Source organism: Anguilla anguilla, chromosome 17, assembly GCF_013347855.1.
Source record: "Anguilla anguilla isolate fAngAng1 chromosome 17, fAngAng1.pri, whole genome shotgun sequence".
Taxonomy (NCBI): domain Eukaryota; kingdom Metazoa; phylum Chordata; class Actinopteri; order Anguilliformes; family Anguillidae; genus Anguilla; species Anguilla anguilla.
In genome coordinates, this window is record NC_049217.1 from 14495540 (window position 1) to 14515760 (window position 20221).

At 41.8% G+C, this 20221-nt stretch overlaps 1 protein-coding gene across 1 annotated transcript; it reads left to right on the plus strand.

Annotated features, from left to right (window-relative positions):
* Positions 1 to 2581: 2581 nt before the first annotated feature.
* On the plus strand, positions 2582 to 19778 carry micall2a (mical-like 2a). Its single transcript, XM_035397015.1, has 16 exons — positions 2582 to 2923; positions 4552 to 4600; positions 6969 to 7110; positions 7935 to 8122; positions 9843 to 9985; positions 10083 to 10541; positions 11232 to 11404; positions 12136 to 12208; positions 13364 to 13524; positions 14020 to 14084; positions 14688 to 14811; positions 15613 to 15712; positions 16005 to 16078; positions 16641 to 16755; positions 17232 to 17278; positions 18394 to 19778. Exons 1-16 carry the CDS (start codon positions 2781 to 2783, stop codon positions 18477 to 18479), a joined length of 2142 nt encoding a protein of 713 aa, XP_035252906.1. The 5' UTR covers positions 2582 to 2780; the 3' UTR covers positions 18480 to 19778.
* The last annotated feature ends 443 nt before the right edge of the window (positions 19779 to 20221 follow it).

A 20221-nucleotide genomic window follows, 5' to 3' on the forward strand; every position in this document is an offset into this window, starting at 1 on the left:
ACTATTGGACTGATGTACAGGTTCAGTGTTATGGGCACAGTGTAAACCGACAGTGTCAGCTGCCTTTGTTCTGCTTCCTGCTCTGGCTCCTGGTACCTGTAGAGCAACCATTTTAGAACACTCTGGGGGACGATCAGTTTTGGGAATTTACGTCAACTTCTGGTCTTAATTATTTACATAGCCCCAATCATTTATTTGATCTGAAATCATTATTTCTTCCTTAATCCGTGAGCTACAACTGCAGACTGAGGATGTATCCTCGGTGAAGCAATATTAATAAAAGCACTGGCGCATCTGTTCAAAATTTAAGCCAGAAGAACTGGTTATAGCGAAAAAACCAGCAGAAAACACCAGGCAACCGGAAATTGGATAGTGTGCCTCTGATCTAAATCTTGATGAATGTTATGAAACGGCTTCCAAATTTCCTGCTACTCAATCCTTAGGTCACGGGGAATGAGATCTAACCTCACCTGTTGCAAAGATTGGCCTGAAGTGCCATATAATCTGTAGTTGTTTTGGTGTTCTGTTTCAGCTCTGCTGGACGTTTGCCATTTGTAGACTAGACTTCACCAACCAGCCAAAATGTGGAGTACTGTGAGACTTTGATGCCATTTTGGCTCCTTCAGTAAGTTCATGTTTTCTCTACAAATGATTCCTTCATGCTATTCTCTAGTATTTTAAGGGGTGCTGCCCATTGAATTTCCTGTAACATGATTTACTTTAAGTCTAAAATTATGAATGTTATCATTTTTCCCATTGATGTAAATAATTCAAATAAGGAAGTCATTTAATCTGCATGGATGCATAAAAGCTTGACATTAATGTATGTATATGTAGTGATACATAAGTATTTTGTAGTTAGTCAGTTGAGTTTTGCTTCAGATCTGAGGGGCCTTCTTGTGCAAAAGGCTGGGACTTCACATTTCCACCCCCCACCCCTCTTCACATTTCTGCACATTTAAAAAAATAATTATTCATGGACAGTTTAGTACGAATACACAGTGCACTATCTTCCAATGACAAAACTGCATCACCTTACCTCAAAAGGGTTACAGTGAAATCTCACAAATATTGTGAGCGAGATGAAATGGCAAAATTTAGACAAACAGGAGACGTTACATTTTTCCTTGATTGCTAACACACTAAAACTGGTTCTTTTAGCAAAAACTCCCAAATTATTACTTCAGTTCTCAGAGGACCAACACATCTCTCAAAACTATCAACACTTTTCACTTGTTTTAACACATGCTGCAAATTGTTAAACTTTTTCTGCAAATCTCTACAAACAAATGCTCTCATGAATCACTGGTTACACACTGTGCTCATGCAACAAACACTAGTAGTCAAAACAGTTAACTCAAGTCATCACAACCTAAACTCAGGTAACACACCTTTCTCTAGGTGCAAACACTTGGCAGCAAAATTGTTTACACACCGGTCACAACCTCTGGATCAATAAATAGGGCCACAGTTTGCGTCTGTGTGCTTTTGAACAATGGATCCTCAAAATGGACAAGCTGTCCAAAGATCAGGAAGACAAAGGAGACGAAGAGGCAGGAGACAATTTGTCCCAGACGAAATACGTGCCACCTTGATTGACCATGTGGTAGTGCATGGTATGATGATGAGGGGAGCTGGACAGAGAGTTCAGCCAAACTTGAATCGTTTCACAGTGGCATCCATTGTCCATACTTTCAGACAAGAAAACAGGTACTATAATTTACTGTAATGTTACATATTGTATCTGCTGTACTACTGTGAGAGGATATGCTGTCTATGTAATGTTGAAGTGTATTTACAGACTATGTTCTTTAGATTTAATTGCTGTTTTTGTTTATAGTGCTGCATATACTGAGTTCCTTTTATGAATGCTACTCTCCTTGGAAAATACTACATTTTTTGTTCCTTCAACTGTGTTGTGATTACTGTACTGTTACAGTACTTTTCACTCAGCATCACTTTTCAGTACTACAAATAACATATTTGGAAATTTGCACACTCCCTCATTTGTTAGTAGTGTAACATTGCAAAGATCAAAATCTGAAAACCATAAAATAAGTAGAATAACCAGGAGAAAATAACTCCTGACGCACTGCTATAAAAGGTTTTTGCAGTAGTGCTTTGAATTTATCTCACTGGTGTGTTATGGGTAATCTGCATTGTGTGTGTTTTCGATGGCTTATGTGTGCCATTTGAAGGCAAAGTTTAATTTTGATGGAAGAGTATATGTTTTTGAGAAGATAATTTGTGCTGATTGATGTGTAGTTTTGGGATTGTGTTAATGGTTCTGAGAAAAAGGGGAATTGTTTCATTAAATGTGGCTTAGCCATCAAAAAAACTGTAAATAATGACCATATATTACATATTACACATTTTACTTTGTGTGCTTGTTGGTCAGTCATTAGTCAATTGTCAATTTCATTTATTTATTTTTTCTAGGTTTCAGAGGTTCATGAACTGAGAAACGGAGATGTGGGTAAAAACGATACATGTTTATAGCAATTAAACTTAATTGAATCTTAAAGCTCCACCCATTTGCGTCACGAAAAGTACCTTTTTCAGGTAGCCTACCGTCACGCATGGTTTAGTTGGGAGTTTCTTCCGTTACAGTCAAGAAGTAGCCTACGATACTTTTATCGGCTTCTGTGCCTTTTGAAAAAAACCCCGGACAGAAACTTTTTTTTTTTGCCGGATGCTGGGATACAGTTACGTGCTCTGGGCATTTCATAGCAATAGCGAAACATTTTTCTCTCTGTATTTGTTCACAGTTGCGAGGAAGGATGGCAGCAATCAAGGCACTCCAGCAATGGTGCAAAATTCAGTGTGATGGCTATCGAGATGTGAATATCATCAACATGACAACGTCGTTCAGGGACGGACTGGCTTTTTGCGCGCTTATCCACAAACACAGACCGGACCTAATGTAAGGAATTTGTGACAACTTTATTAGAGCTGATGCAAAATTGTGCACACGTTTTAAAATTTGCCAAGGCATGCCAGATACCCTTTCACGATTATCTGGTACTGAGACTTCGGTGATAAATTACGCGAAATGGCAGCAAAAAATTGAGTTCCTAATGTTGCCTTTTATTCGGATGTTTAAGTTCTATTTTGTTTTATACTGATTAGTTGTGGATGCATTACTAATGGGTCTAATGAAGCCCCGTTCCGTACAGCTGTGGGCACTTTGCGACAAAATCCGGCTCTAAAAGAAAAAAGAAAAAAGAAAAACGCTTCTCATCGTGTGCTTAACAAAATATCTGACCTATATCTGTCTTCTAAAAGAAAAAAAAAAACGCTTCTCATCGTGTGCTTAACAAAATATCTGACCTATATCTGTCTTCTAAGCACACCAAACACGTGTTCTCTGCTTAATTGAAACGATTGGTATATTTTAATCAATGTTTAATACGGAGTAGGCTAGGGGGGGGAAAAGCCTTAGGTGAAATGACTGGTACGTTTTCATCAAGATGTTTAACACAGAGTAACAGGAAATTGTTTTGGTAATAAACTTTTCCACATTAATTCATTTGCAGGGGCAGTTTACTCTGGGAGAAAAATAGTTGCTCTTCATAGACCACTGAGGCCAGCATATTTTTGTCTCACATCCGTCAATTGTCCAATATGTAAGCAAATGCATGTGCAGTAGAACTTTCCGTTGCACCTGCTTAAGCTCGCATTTCCCAACAGGATGACAGTGCTCATCTGTTTTTTTCCATAATTTGCAAATGCGTCTGATTTCGAAGTTTGATGTGTAAGAAAAGTTTTGAAAAAGTTACACTTCTGAACATGTGCAGCCTACTTACCGACTCGGTTTAGCAGGAATATATATTTCAAGGGCAAATTCCTGATTAAAGGCGTTTGTGTGTGTTGTACATTTGGAACCGTGGTCAAAACCAACAAAATAACAATTTCCGTTAATTAAAACTCACGGAAAAGAACAGAGAGTAGACTATTTGGATTAGAACGAGTATTAATTGCAACCATACTGGGTTGTCAGTATGAAGGGTACTGCTGTTAAACTCAAGACAACAAAGAGGTTAATCTGGAGTGAATAAAAAAAATAAGTCTTAACACTAAGTTGCCATTGGTTAATTTAGCCTATATCATTTTCAAGACGGACGAGTCGGAATGTATTGGTGAAATTCCTTTTGTGATTGGGACCATTATTGTAATGGTGTGACCAAAGGTAAAATGAAATGAATGCTTGATGAGTGCGTTTAATGAAAATGGGAATTTCTTTTCAAATGAATTTTCATTGCAGTGGTCTCCAACCCTGGTCCTGGAGAGCTACAGGGTCTGCTGGTTTTCATAGTGACTCTGCACTTCATGAATCAATTAGAGCAGTTGATTACACAGTTAACTCAACTCACCTGGTGTCTTGGGTCCCAATTGGGTGCTGATTTTAAGGTGAAAACAAAAACCAGCAGACCCTGGCCTATAGCCTTTCCCCCATCTTTAACCGTATGACCAGATGGGCATTACCTTTTAAAAAAAAAAAAAAAAACCTTGACCCTGCGTGATTCATTTCCTTGTTTTGTTCTGTTTCAGAAACTATGGCTCTCTCACTAAGGAAAATGTTTACGACAACAACAACTTGGTAAGCCTTATTTACGGTTTTGACACTGGTTAAGCAGAAATGCTATAGGAACCATGTTTATTGCCTCAGAATCTCAACTGATAAGGAGTGTGACTGGCGTATACACTTTAACAGGGCAGAACTTAAACCACTTCTATTTACTCCGTGCCCAGTAATCTTCAGAATCAACCTGGACTTAGCATGCTAATGCCATACTGGTTTTAAAAGTTTCCTCCTTGATTTTACTGCTGAGGATTGATTCCATTACTAATCTTGTATACTGATTTCTGCACAACCTGTCTAAAGTGACCTAGTAGATTTTATTTTTTCTACTGTAGCTCTGGTCAGAAGTTAAATGGCCATATTTCGCTCTTGGGACGCCGTGTAACGACCATCGGTTTAAATGTTGACAATGGGGTTAGTAAGGTTTGCCTGTTACAAAAAGGCTCAATTTCACCGTGCTGCGTGATTAAAAGTTACGGTTGACTGCGTGCGTTGTGTGCTGACTTGCAGGCTTTGTTTATTTTGGCTGTACATTGTGTAGGAAGGCCAGTTATTCTCAGCTCGCATGCAGTGATTACTCTCCTGTGTTTCTTTGGCAGGATAAGCGTGTTGACTAGATTAACCCAGTGGACTTGTTTTCACGGTGCCCCTCCTTCCTTAAATGTCAGGGCTCAGGAAGTGAGGAACGGTGGTTGGAAAAGGAACCCCCCCCCCCATCTCCACAAACACACACACACACACACACACCACCCCCTGTCCTGTCTCGGCTTCACAGATTTTCAGGGATTTCAGGGGAAAGAAGCATAAAGGCCACACCGTATTCAAAACACAGAGAGCTCTTGGGGGGCTATTGCAGAGTCCAAAGAGTCACAAACGTAGCCCGACGTCTGCAAGTGAGATGAGCCCAGCCAAGGCTTTGTGGGGTATTCATTATGAATAAGCTACTGCCATTGCAAGGCTATACACTGTATGTATTACCTGATGGGTCTCTTTCCCAATGCAAGTCAGTTAGAAAATTTAATTTTGCATCACTTCCATTCATTTATCCATTGATGTTGAATTATGGCCTATTGGGAGATGATCTTGGGTTGGTTTGAATGTGTTGTTGGATGGTCTACACAAACTATTGTGGACCTACACACACAGTTCACTGTGTTTGACCGGGTGTACAGCACTGCCCCGTAACGTGTCTGTTCCTGCTTAAAGGGTGCGTTTAGGATTACCTCTTGGACAAGGTTATATTCCTCTGCATATTTCATGAGGAGGATGCGCTGGTCCTGAAATAGTTGCATCAAGTTTCAACTCTGCTTTCCGTATCTCTGCTGCTTCCCGTGTCATAACTGAAACTTTGTCATTCTTGCAAGAGGCTGAAGGTTTTCGATACCTACCTAGAATACATTTTTTTTTTTTTTTTTTTTACAGCTGCAACTATCCTACTAATACTGTCTTTCTGGGTGGCCTTTAGCCACCACGCTAATCAGATGGCCAAAATGTAAGCATTATGCTGAATATTAGGCACACGCAAAAATATGGATGATGGATTAGTTTTGCCTTTTCGCTTTGTCAATGTATCAATGTTGACTGCTCTCTTTCCCTCATTGATGGTTACGGTATGCATTTTGAATGATTTTGTATCGAGTTCACCTTTTAGACTCTGATAGTATACCTGTTGCAGTGGTACAGCTGTGTTTATGCCTTGTGTGGGCTGGATGGGCAATGCATGGGCATTTCAGCCTTCGCAAGCTGAGGGAAAAATCCCTTAATCTCTCCCCTGTCCTTGCCCCTGCCGTTCAGCGACCAAAAAAAACATCCGCAACTTTGCGAAACGTAAAGGGGGAGCGCGGGGACTTCCCCGACGATGGCCTGCTAGCTGCCCCCTCCTTCCTCCCTTGGACCTCCGAGTGCAGAGGAAACGGCAAACGCTGTTTGTCGCCCGCTCCAGCCGTCCCCGTGCGAGGTCGCCTTCGAACGCGTCGGCCTCTCTTCTATTTCTGGAATTTTCTCCATTGTTTGGTTCTGTGCAGTCGGTCCGGCAGCTGCTTCCACGCTGAGGGGAAAACCCTCCCAGGCACGACGATGCCGACTGAAACAGTGAGGCGTTCTGAGCTTTGCTTCTCTTTAAAAAATTAAAAAATAAATGAAAAGATGAAAAAACTTACTGTGGTTTGTTGTGAAACTAAAGTCACCTTAAAACCATTTTAGACCCAAGAAACCAAATGAGGTCAGCAAACTATCACCAACTTCTTTAATTGACTAATTAGGTGCTGAGTAACAGTAACCAGCGCGTCCTGTGGCTGTCCAGTGTCGGGGGTGAAGAGCAGGTGGGTGTGTCGCGGTGACTGCGCGGTCGTCGCGGCGGCGCTTGACCGCACGGCCTTCGTTGCAGGCGTTCCGCGTGGCGGAGGACCACCTGGGCATCCCGGCGCTGCTGGACGCGGAGGACATGGTGGCTCTGAGAATCCCCGACCGCCTCAGCATCCTCACCTACGTGTCCCAGTACTACAACTACTTCAACGGCCGTGCCCCCAGTAAGCTACTGACTGACCGCGGATGTTCACTGCCCAGAGCACCTTTCACATTACATTATACATTACATTTTACACTGCGTTATACATTTACAGCTCTTATCCCGAACGTATTGCTTCATTATATATCCAGCTGTATCAATGGATACAATGTAAATGCTATGTAAAATGTAGCGTAACTCGCTCTGGATAAGAGTGTCTGCTGAAATTCCTGTTATGTAATGTAATATAAAAATAAGGGACTGAAACAAAGTTTGCACTAGGGGGAAATCCTAGCCCCAAGAGAGGCTAGAAGTGCGGTCTCTATTGACATTTTATCAGCTACCCTGTTGAACATTAAACTAGGTTATTCGAATAAGAACAGAACTATCCTATTGAACACTAATCACAGTTAAGGAATAACAGTATGGTTGGGGCATTACACAGATTCTGCCTTCAGTTCCATTATATGAGCAGTCATCAGTTTACATTGTAGTTTAGCTGTGTTAGCAAACTTTATGCAAGCGCACGGATTCCTAATCCATGTTGACTTATTGCACTTATTGTTTTTTCAACATCTTATTTTCTCCCCCCACTTCTTTCCCAATTTGGAATGCCCCACTCTAATGAGCTCTGTTGCATAGTTCCACAGATGGCATGCGTGTCGGCTGAAACCCACAGAGCCTGCCCCCATAGCTAGCTGTTTGGCTTGCAGGGTGCTAGCTGATCTGTGCATTGTTCTATGGAGGCTGCACACCAGGCACTGGCTCTCAGCCAGAGGTGTGGTACTGGAACAGTCAGGATCCGGTTCCCCACCGCAAGGCGTAACGTAGTCCTACCTCCGCCAGGTGGGGGTGTGGGCGGAGTCAAGAGACCAGCGGAGGGGTCCAAGGAGGAGCCTTCGGGGAAGAAGAACCTGCCGGTGATCGCCAAGCCCCTCCCCTGCAAACTTGCGGTGGAGAATCGCCCGCCCCTCGCCGTTACAGTCACCGCACCCTCTGGGCACTTGCCAAAACTACCTCCCGCTGCTAACAAGGTAATACTTGTTTACATGTAGCACACAAGTACTTGAGTTTCCTTTCCATGATGGATCTTGACAAGCTGTATATTACAAAGAAGAGGTGGTAGAAGAGGACAGCCCTCTATTCCCACACAAAAAAGTTGTTTTGTTTATTCCAAAACCTTTGGATTTGGCATTCCATTTTTGAAGTTTACGTTCATTAATACCCATGAAAATAATCCTAATGAGTCCAAGTTCATCTTGAACTCGTACTGAGAATTTCACAGAACAATGTTTCCATGTTTATAATGAGGATATGCTTTTGATTGGCCGACAATTTGTGTGCAATAAAGGCTCTGCGCCGACGTTGTTGACATCCTCTTGGCAGTGGCTAGTAATGGGGGCTTTTGGGGTTTGTGGTCTAGACTAGAAAAAGTAATTCCAAGCAGCTTGTGCAGTGACATTATGTCTGCTGAGGCTCTGCGTGTTCGTTTTAACCGATTACTCTTCAAAGATGACTTTAAACTAAACTAGTTTTTGGTTGGAAACATTTCCTATGGGACATTCAACCTGAGACCGCTGCACTGATGGAAATTTATTTAATGGATATTTGAACAGGGTGACTTGTTGGCAGGATGATTTGTTTATAATTGTCAATAAGTGCTTTAAAATGAATCTTCATATGTACAACCTCTGGGCACTCAAAAAGCAGGTTTGCTTTTTGGAGTTGGTTGGAAGCATTTTCATGCTAAAAGCACATACCCCCGGGCCCTGTAGTGTAAACTTATCTGCCCTTGTTGTGTACCCCTGTCTCGCAATGATTCATGGTCGCGTGATTCATACTATCCAGGTTACTGTTTGTTCTTCTTTAAATTACACAAACTCCCTTTGTAGACTAATGCTGATCCTGTCCGATTTGCCCCAGTGGCCAAAGTGCTCCTAGCACTCCGACACAGGAAGTCACAAGCCCTTCACATCCTCCCCTGCACATGTGCTTAAGTGTGTTTCCACATGTGTGGCGTGTGTAGATAAAGACTACATCTTATCTGTCCAAGTCCCACAATGCACTGTGCCTGTTAGCCTTTTCAGGGTCCAAGCCAAATGGCCTGTATATCCTGCTGTGTGACGTCAGGATGTTTAACTGTTCCCATAACAACAAAGGATGAAAACCTAGACGAAGGTCTAGCATGTGATATTCTTTCTCGTGGGTATTATTGTTTCACTCCAGTGCTGTGTAGAGGGACTAGTGGCCTTTCCCCCTGTCGTTTCCTGTCTGACCAGTGCCGGGTGTGCGTCGAGCCTCCCTCCCAGGGCTCTGGCCTGGAGACAATACTCTCCAACGATAAGGATGAAAGGTCGCTGTGGCTCCGGGGGTTCTGGGAACTCGGCCAGGAAGCGGTGAACAGCTGCTCGCCTGGCTGCTGTAAATAATGCAACGGTCTGTTAAGTGAGAACGCGGAGCTAGGCAGCAGAATGTTAACTGTGAGCGTGAAGCGAAGCGTCGCGCTAGTTTTCGGGCAGAGATGAGGTGTTAAAGCCACCGTTGCGGATGGTTGGGAAAAGGTGTCAATAAAATGAATTTCCAAAATTTCTGTGAATCTTTTGGTCAATATCTTTTGACTTTCAAAGAGTTTTATTTGGGATATGTAAGTTTAGAAATAATCACCAAAGTCAGCCATTACTTTAGCCACTTTAGCCGTTTCATAGTGCACTGATAATCTTATATATTGTAATTTTATTTATTTTTCTTCCTCAGCCGCTTCCTCAGAAGGAAGTTTTGGTGGAGAGCTCCAATAATACAGGGACCATTAGCAGCACCTGTGTGGTTTGTAAACACCATGTTCATCTCGTCCAGCGCCACCTGGTGGATGGGAGGCTCTACCACAGGAGCTGCTTCAAGTAAGCTTTTTGTAACCAATGATAAAGCACTGAAACTCCTTATGCTCCCCATTTAAAACTGTCCCGGAGTAACGTGCCTTGGCCTTATCTTGAATAGGTGCAACGAATGCTCGAAAACCCTCCTCTCTGGAGCCTATAAAGGCGGACCGGAACCAGGAAGCTTCACGTGCACCGCTCACCAGAGCTCCCAGAACAACTGCAAGATGACGGCTCCGAGTGACGCTGCTCCCTCCCCCCACCCCGTCTCCGTTCTCTCTGCCCCAATCAGAACGGAAGCCAAGCCCGTAGCCCCGCCTTCTGCCACCTCGAACTGGACCACCTCAGCCCAGAAGACCCAGGCGGCCCGCCAGCGGTTTTTCACGTCCGCTCCCGCTGTGGCTGACCCCACGCCCTCCAGCAGGCGGGCCCCGGCGGCCCCGGCGGCCCCAGAGAGCAGGGGCCCCAGCAGGGACCTGGAAGAGAAGAAGCCAGACCTGATGACAGGGAACCTGTCGGAGGGCAACTGCAACAATAACAATATCTCCACACATCCACGGCTCTGGGAAACTGGCCACTGGTAAGTCTTTACAGTACAGCCATAGATCTGAATATGGCAGTGTCTGCAACTCTGGTCGAGGAAAGCCTCAGGGTATGCTGGTTTTTATTTTTGGTTTCTTTTGTTTTTGTTATCCAGCACTTAATTGGTAAAAAAAACGGTTTATCCATTTTTTGGGTCTAAACTGGCTGCTTTTATTTATTTTGTATAAATTTGAAAACGAAGATCGGCAGACCCTGCCACTTTCTAGGCCCTTGGGTAACTCCTGTGATATTTAAATATACATCTATGTGACTCATCTGGATTGTTTTTTCTTTCCCCTTATTGCATATGTAATTGCAAAAAGACCTTTTGCATGTCAAAGCATCTGCGAATGATGACTAGTCAGATGACCCATGTAAAGCAGCATCAACACTACTAGCAAGCACTTAAAATACAATTTTTTGCTAGTCATTGGATACCATAGAGATTGAAAATGAGTTGGGGTTTCTGTCGGGAGAATGGATTTTTACAGAATTCATGACGCTAGTAACTGATAATCCGGACCATAAAATTTTGATTGGAGAGCTCAATCTTGCATGGCACCTTTTATAGTGCTATTACTGCCATTTTTAGCAATGGCTCAGTAGATCTTATTCAAAGCATATTGGCGGAGTGATAGTAGTAGTAGTATAAGCACAGTGCTCGTGTAACCTGGGACTGTTGGAACAGGGCCCCTCCTGCTGACGTTTCCAGATCTAAGAGGGACGTGAACGGCTACGGAACAGCGGAGAACAAACCAGTCGAACCCTCGATGCGTCTCAAAACCACCAGCAACAAGGAGGCGCTGTGGGTCAAGTCTACCCAGAGAGAGTCTTTAAACAACTTCTCTTCCCGGATCAAAGGTGAGCTGTAAGCCTCGTGGTTGATTGTATTGATTTGCACATATGAAAACGGGAGTGTTTTAACAACTGGAAATGCATGTAGTGTGGGGGGGGGGGGGGGGGGGGGGGAGACGGGGACGGAGGGACGGACACCATTCAAAACATATCGACAAGATGGCATTTAGTGACAATTTTATGTATCCATACAAGGTTATATATACAAAGGACAACATAATTTGACTCCTGAAAAATCGCTTTCTGTGAAATGACTGCTAATCCTGTGGTTGGATTAGCCCTGAATTTATTTAATAATTAACTGACAGTAATAATGAAAAGTATTTAATATTGCACAATATATTTAGTCTCTCATCTGATGTTACCACATGTCCTGTAACTATAATTTGACTCCTGAAAAATCGCTTTCTGTGAAATGACTGCTAATCCTGTGGTTGGATTAGCCCTGAATTTATTTAATAATTAACTGACAGTAATAATGAAAAGTATTTAATATTGCACAATATATTTAGTCTCTCATCTGATGTTACCACATGTCCTGTAACTGTCATACTTGTGCATGACCCATGTGTTGAACAATCACTGTTTAGCCTAATATTGGCACACGATTTCAGAAGCTAATTATGTCCTTTTCAGAGTTTTCATTCAAATAGACTGTAGAAAAGTCATTGGGTTTGAAGCGGTTTCCTGTATTTGGCTATCCGTGAAACTGAATGTATTTTTTGCCCTTGGAGCAGATGTCGAGAGGTCTGAGACGCCAGCGGACTGGAGATCAATGCTCAGGCCTGTGCCAAATGGACAAGGGCTTAAGTAAGTACTGTGTTCAAATTTAAGTCCGCCATTTTGGTGACGAGGAGGAAGAACGAAATTACATTTCATGCGTTCACTCTCCAGCCTGTTGCTCCCTCCCGCCTCACCCATCGCTGTAATGATTGACTGGTTGAGAGTGCAGCCACTGCCATTCTCCCCCATCCTCTCGAGTCCCAAGGAGTGCTGCATCTGAGCCTGCCCATAGTGCAACACGCAACCAATACGTTGACTTCCCTGCCCCCCGATGGTCATTCTTCTGTTCTACTCAAATTTCCCTAAATGCAAGAGGTGAGGCAGTTAAGATTGGTGATGGGTTGCACTGCAAGAGAATACATTTTTTCACAAAGGGGTGGCATTATTAAAGTAATTGGTTGATGGAACGTACCTGGGAGGCCATTTCTCTAAGTTCAGTTAACAGCCCCGGAAGAAATGGGTGTAAATGTGTTCAAAGTAAATCTTTTACGGACAGTCAAGCATTTATGATAGTTATTACTTTTTGATGTAGCTTGCCAGGATTAGCTGTGGAGTTGGAGTTTCCTGTGTCCTTGAAGGTCAAACACTTCTTGTTAATGTTGGTCCTGGAGGACTGCAATCTACTTGATTAGCACAATGGAGCCTAATTGGATTAGGGACATGCCCTCAAAATCACAAATTGTGCTTAATCAAAAAATTACCAACTTTAGGTGCTTAAATTTTGCTTCTGAATTTTGATTTTGCTTTTGTGGCTGAAGTGCGTGAAGTGCAGGACAAAGCTAGAGCAAACATGCTGTTTTCAGTGCTCAGAGAAGCAGCTCTCGATAGAGACAATGCACCATAAATGAATACATAAACTGAATGTTAGCACAGTAGCCTATGAAACAAGTGGTCTGTTTAAAATAGTAGTAGTAATAATAATCGTGGTGCTTCACTGTTTCTAATGGGCCGATTGAACACAATCCCAAATACGGACTCATTTATGCAGGAGGTTTTATGTAATTCTGTTTTAAAGGATTTTATTTTTTCAGCTAAAAGGTGATTACACTTGGTGATAATTTACCACAAGTGTATAGAAGCTACCCCCATTTAATGAGTACTTTAATGTTGAGTGTTCCTGTAAATGTCTTCACTTTTTGCATAGACTAGACTCTTATGAAGACTATTTTGCATTTGATTCAGCTCTGAGATGGAGGCCAACCCTTGTCCAACATTGCCGCAGAACGACACCACTACAAACCCACTGTCTCCCCAAACTGGAGTCTGCTCCGGTACCCCTGCCATTAGCCACGAAAATGCAAGAACCCCTTCTAGAAAGCCTCAAAATGTGTGTGGACGTTGGGGTAAGTCCTCTCCGTGACATCTTCATCACAGCCATAGTAATATTGCTCTCCTTGTTTCGCTGTTTTTCCCCTCAAAAGCAGTTGGAAATCAGTACAGCTAGCTTTAGTTTTTGGTGATTACTAGTAGGGCACAAAGCTCGTCTGTTTTATGTGTTTATATGCATGAGTGCAGTCATACAGTTTTTTCTTTCTCCTTTTATCCCCGTTTTGCACATTTGAGCACATCTGTGTAACCTCGCTGGGTATCTCCTATTAATCTGTGCAGTTTTCTTCACACATTTTTCTCTCTTTTGGATGCTTAACTTTTTTAAGCACGTCTTATTTCACTACAACTGACCCTTTGTTATATAGGGCAGAGATTGATACCAAGAAGTTCGATTCTTTGGACTGAATGCTCTCAATGTTTTCAAACTTTTTTTGCATGATGTGGTCAAACAAACCATTGCAACAAAATGATTACAGTTGGCCTCAGGATTGAAAATCCTGTTTTTGCAGATTTCACAAACGGGTCTGGTTCGCCATCCACGAATGCTTCCACGCCTGAATCAGCTCTGCCCAAGGCAAGTCTTTACCCGGTGATAATGTTGTCAAACTATGCTACTGTAGATTGCTTTATAGCTGCATAGAGCTTAAATTGCTATGAGAGGCAGTCATGAGAAGGTAGCCCATGGATAATATTATCAGGGCTTGACTTTATCTAGGCCATAAAACTGCCCGGTAAATGGCTTATTAAGACTTAACTGGAGTCAGGCCCCTTGGGTCCTATAATGCATAATGGGTTATTTCCACTGTTGCCCTTGATTGACCTGTTTTTAATTTTGCATGTGTTATTACAAATGAATGTAGCAGTTATGTTTTGGATTAGGTGTAATTTCTCAAGCTAGTTTAGAAATGGGCAAATGTGTAAATCCTTCAATTTTTAAATCCTTGCATTTTTAAGATTAAAATCTGTTGCATAAGGTTTTAATTGGTTATCTATAACAGATGTTGCTCTCGTTTCTGAGAGTAGCATCTGTTACTCAAAGCACTCTTCTGTTAGATTGAATAGAGGCCATGCTTATAAATGTTAAAGTGCCATTGATCTCCACCAAAGTCCTAATAAGCGAAATGAATCGGCGATTATCGCAGCTGGACACTTGAACAGATTTGTCTTCGTTCCCCAGGGCCGGTCCTTCTGTGTGCCTGCAGAACGGATCCAGCAGGAGCTGCAGGAGATCGAGGAGCACCTGAGCGACCTGGAGAAGCAGGGAGTGGAGATGGAGAAACATCTTCGCCACTGCGAGGCAGGTGAGAGACAGAAGCAACCTCCTCTCCTCTCCTCCTCTCCCAAGTTTGGATGCAGACAGATGTCGTTGAGGCGCGATGCCCTGTATCGGGAGTAGCACGTTAGCGTGCGGGCTAGGAGCAGAGACCTCGAGGACGATGGGGAAAGGGCCAATGTCGTTAGTGAACTCTGTTTGCCACATTCCTCCAGCCATCAGAGGGGGTTCTGGTCTTAAGTGTGCTTAATGGGCACCAAGAGGAGTTCTAGTTCAGTATGCATCCAGTTTGAATTTGAGTCGAAAATTTGAGGCGGTCATTCATGCAGTAAATCATAATGTCCAGAAAAGTGACTTTAAAATGTTTTGTTCTCTCACAGAATAACCATACCGTATACTTGTCTCTGAAACTTTAAGAACTTTTGTACAGTGCAATCCTCCCCCACAAATCAGGGTGGTGGTGCACAAAGGATGCACTCTCCCCACTTCCCTCCTGCATGTGCGCTCTTCTCTCTGGAGGGTGTAGGGACAGGATGGGAAAGTGTGAGGGGGACGGTGTAGAGCGAGGTGCGGTGCAGTCCCTCAGTTCATGCAAATAGTTCTAATTAAGTGCATTTTGTCTGTTCGCCATAATTGGTCAATATGATTTTTCCCAAAAACAGTGCTTCAAATTGATTGTTGCTTTGTTGACCTTATGAACTAAATGTTGAATGGATTGTAAATACATCCATCAGAAGGATTTGTTTAGCTAACTTCAATTGTGCAAGTGACCTTACAATTGTCTAAGTAGTGCTTTCATCATCCTTCCCTGTCTCTGCTTGCGTTTCAGAAGGGGAAGAGGATGCTTTGGACTCATTAATGGTGGACTGGTTCAACCTGATTCAAACCAAGCAGGCTTGCATCCGCAGGGAATCTGAGTTGGTCTACATGTAACGTATCATGTTCTTTAAAATTTTTGTTTTTGGGGGTTTCATTTAATTTGATTGGTCAGAATGCATGAATAAATCCCAGGGCAAAGCATGGATGTCGCAGGTAGAAATATTCATACCTGTTAGAGTGCATGACGTACCTGTTGCATTGTGATTCGTGATTACTACTTATTACTGAAAGACCCTTCCCTCATGTACGTGCATGCAGTGCAGTGTTTTATGTCATCATGGTGATGCCTGCATGTCTGTTATATTATTTCCGGCTGAAATTTTGCTTTGGTCGTTTCCTCAGTGCAAAAACTCAAGATTTGGAGGAGCAGCAGCCAGGAGTGGAAGGGGAACTGAGGAGACTGATGGACACACCAGGTGAGCCCCGAAGGGTGAACTCTCCTCTCTGGACTTCTGTCTCAACCTTCATACACTTGAGGCAGTTTAGTGGAATGCACTTCCTGCTTTGTTTTTCAGTTGTTTTGTAAAGCCCAAATTGGTTTGGCGCCATGAACGATTAAACAAACATTTGGCAGGAAAATCGGCTAGAAAAGAGCATGTTTGGGTGTCTTCCTTTTTCTTTTTATGACCCTAGACTGTGGAACAGCCTACCTCTGCAGATAATGGGCTCCATCAGTAACTTTTAAAGCAAATTGAGAATGCACTTTTCCACATTGACTTTTAGTTGATTTGGCTTGTATTTATGCTTGGGTAATAAAAAATTTTTTATTACTGTATCACATTTAATTCTGTTTTCTTTGAAGCATTTTGGGCTACAAATACCTTTTTTATAAAATGTGAGTAATTTATTTCTGTAATTTGTTTCTGTTGTTGGTTGTTGTTTCTGTTGCTTCCTTGATGGTTTTCGGATCGATCCGTTCAATGTGTATTTCGGTGATATTCTGGAGAAGTCTGAGGTGTTTTTACCTTTTTGTTTCAGAACATTTAAAGACCTCAGTGGACCGGCAGAGGGAGGAGGAACTGATGGAGAGGCTGATGGAGATCGTCAACGACAGGAATGCCATCGTGGTGGTGCTGGACGAGGACAGGCTGAGGTGGGGACCGTTTGCGACATTGCACCTGGCCTGCACGCTCCTGCGCATGACCCTTCTGCTGTCCCCACTCAACACTGTGCGGCTGCACACCATCACCAACACCACTAATGCTCTACTCAATGCATTATGAGCATGATGAACATGCACTTCCAATATAAGAACATTTCCTCCTAAGTTATTTATCAGGTTCATGGATGCCGCCATTTAGATATTTTGGACAATTGGAGGATCAGTATTTATTTTGACATGGTTGGCTATCATTATGTTCCTCCTTTATTTATTTAAGGTTTTTTGTTGGTCCCCATTTATAGCGCACATCACACTTCACCGAGTACAAGTAAGCCCCAAAAAAGAAAAGGTCTAGTGATGATGAAGATACGTTTTTTTTTTTTAACATCTGGTTTGTTAATCAATGATGGGGATAGTGTCTGCTGACACATTGTATCATGTTTGATTCCTTTTTTAATACTCGACAGAGAGGAAGAGGAAGATCAACAGCTACATCAAATGATGGAAAAACTGGGTGAGTCTTGCGTTTCTGCATCTTCAGAACCACAAATACAAATCCATTGTCATAAACACCTAGCATATGTGCTGGCTGTGAACACCAGACCAGCTTCTGAATCCATGGTAGCATCCTACATAACCTATGGCTGGTAAAGTCCTGCACTATAAAATCAGGAACAGACAAGGTCAATATTTACAATGTTAAAGGGAAATGGTTCCTTCTTCCCCTAATGGCATACAAATGTTTCCACATGTGTATGTTTCATATATATATATTATTAATTTATTTAAAAAATCTAAATGCATAAACTGCACACACTCCAAAATGCACATTTGCACGTCTAGGAGTAAGTCCTAGTGTGATTCAAGACCAAATTGGACTGGGATGGTTTATGGTCTACATCGCTCTAATTGTGCTGTACTGTAATTTTTATTTTTTTTTAAATACTCACTCGTCTCGTACAGCACAGCTTTTGATTTTTATTTTTTATTTTTAGCATTTCTTCGCTACACCTGTTAGCATTTTAAAAGCTTCCAATGCAGAGTAAGCAGTACAAATACATGTCTTTGTTATTTTAACTATTATTTTATTTTAACTAAGAGAATTTCCCGTTGTCGGCATAAATTATAAACATTAATACAATTTTGCAGACATAAAAATAAATTAATTGAATTGATGGATGTTATTAATAATCGTATACATTCCGGTGCTGAAATACTGCCTATGGCTACAGGCCAATGGAGATGTAATGGAGTGATGGAAGTCTAGTTTCTCACAGCGAAGTTGAGTCGCACGATCCCTTGCTATTCACAGGCATGATGGGGTCAATGTCCTAGGTTTCCATATGGCGCTTGCTTTTCCTGGCATATTCTTGTGATCTAGTTTTGCTACACGGTTCTATTGAAGGTCAAGGGTCACGCCTGGCCTATCAAAGCCTCCGTCTGAATGCTGCTCAGAGCCCCGTTTCAGTGAATACCGTAGCGCTTCTACCTTCCTGAGCGCTTTTGCTCGGTGCCCTATTGAATCTGCTTTTTTTAAAGCATTCAGCGTGCACGTTTTTGTGTGTTTGTGAAAGATTACTCAATTTCCCTTGCTTTAAAGGCAAACATGTTTTATCTTTCTCAAAACAGGCAAACGGAGAGGGAAAAGCAAGAAGAAATCTCCCATTAAGAAGTTGTTTAGGCGTTTGAGTAAAAAAGACAGCATGAAGAATTGATCCTCGGGGGGGGGGGGGGGGGGGCTGTACTGGTGGGCGTGTTCGGCAGCAGGCTCTGATGTCATTCGCTTGATGTTTATTAGTTTGAATGGGTTTTGCATTCCGGTTGATTTGAGCAAGGCCTTTTTAAGCATTATGAAAGGAAGACCTCGTTGTGATAAGATGGGTCTGTACTGTATGTATGTACACAAATCGCTAGCCAGCTAACTTCATCCAGTAATGTAGCTGAGATTCTATGCGGTTTAGTTGTTTTCAGTAATCATTTTAATCGTATGACTGAAAATTATTTTTAAATATTGGCGTCTAACTGGCCTCTACTATTGCGCAGGGTAAAAATATTTGAGAAGGTTAAAATTGCTCAGCTGTATCCTAAACATTTAACATCATTGTTTTTGTTGCACTGTTTTAATGGACATTGGGTTATATAGCATAGTTAATTACCTTTTGAATTGGTTTGTTTGTAACGAGTAGTTCATCTTGGGAGTTATGATCAAATTTTTTTTTTTTTTTCTCAGCATTTACTGATCTGTGTTAATGTAAATTTTGTTTTGCTAATTTTAAGTCACTGTTCTGATTAATCCATATTTTAAAAGGTCACCGTTTAACTGTCAAAACAGTGGTTCAATGGGTGGATTTTTATGAAGGTTGTAATACAAGACACATTTTTAAAACCAAGTACAGTGCAGAATAATTTGAATTTCTTTGTGTATTCAATGATGGGTGTTGTATTATTTTGGTATGGGTATATGAAGCTGTTTTTCATCAAATTTATCAGCAATGTGTGAATTGGGAGTTCCTGGTATCACTTATAGGGCCAATGGCCTACTGTAGTACTGATGAATTTCTACCACAAGGTGGCACTGTTGGGTTATAATGTAACAAAAAAAATCACAAAATGCCACAACCAAGACTTGAGTGGCCACCTTTTAAGTTCATCTAATTTAGCATGACTCACTCTACCAATGCAATAAGATCAAACTGAGACTAATTAAACAGACTGTAATTGAATTGTTTTGATCCCTTTCATCATTTGGTTCAAAAAGTAATGTTTTCATGTTTTGTACCCGTTCTTGCAATGTGTGAACTTCTGTAATGCATTGGAATTAGAAACTTTATAGATTGCTGTAGACCAGCTGAAAGAATTGGAGCATGTGATTGATGCCTTTAGAGTAAAGCTTTTTAAGGTGTGTACTGTATACGAATTATTAATGCGGGTGTACATGCGTATTATTTATACAATATTTATATACATTTTAAGAGTTTGCAGTCAAATAAAGCAATTAATATTGTACAATTCAAGTGGTGTGAAGGTATAATATTTTTTAATGGCCCATTGCTTATTCAATGGCATTATAATGCATGTACTGTTTTTTTTTTTCAATATTATACTTTTAAGAGCAATAACTAACTCCTAATGTATTTAAATCCTTCATATTGCAGACATGTAGCTTTTCATGCTTGCCATGAGGTCAAACAAAGACGTATGTACAAAACTTTATATGCAACACTTGGGACATCAGACCATTTGTCAGTGTGTTCTATTTATAACTGTTAAATTAAGGTAGTTTTTGCTCACACCATTCATCTCTGCTTTGTGATTGGACGCTACCCATCGAGGCTTGCTTTAATATTTAACCGTTCATGCTTTTACCTGCCTTTTAATGCACTGATGCTTCTAGAGATCTGAACCGTGTCTCATTGGCTGGGTTCAGTCTTCTTGCCCCACCCACCCCCCCTTAACT

Coding starts and splice junctions, on each gene's coding strand:
- micall2a (XM_035397015.1), top strand. CDS start 2,781: ATGGCAGCAATCAAGGCACTCCAGCAATGGTGCAAAATTCAGTGTGAT. Junction 14,085..14,687: donor CTGAATCAGCTCTGCCCAAG/GCAAGTCTTTAC, acceptor TTCGTTCCCCAG/GGCCGGTCCTTCTGTGTGCC. Junction 17,279..18,393: donor TCAAATGATGGAAAAACTGG/GTGAGTCTTGCG, acceptor TTCTCAAAACAG/GCAAACGGAGAGGGAAAAGC.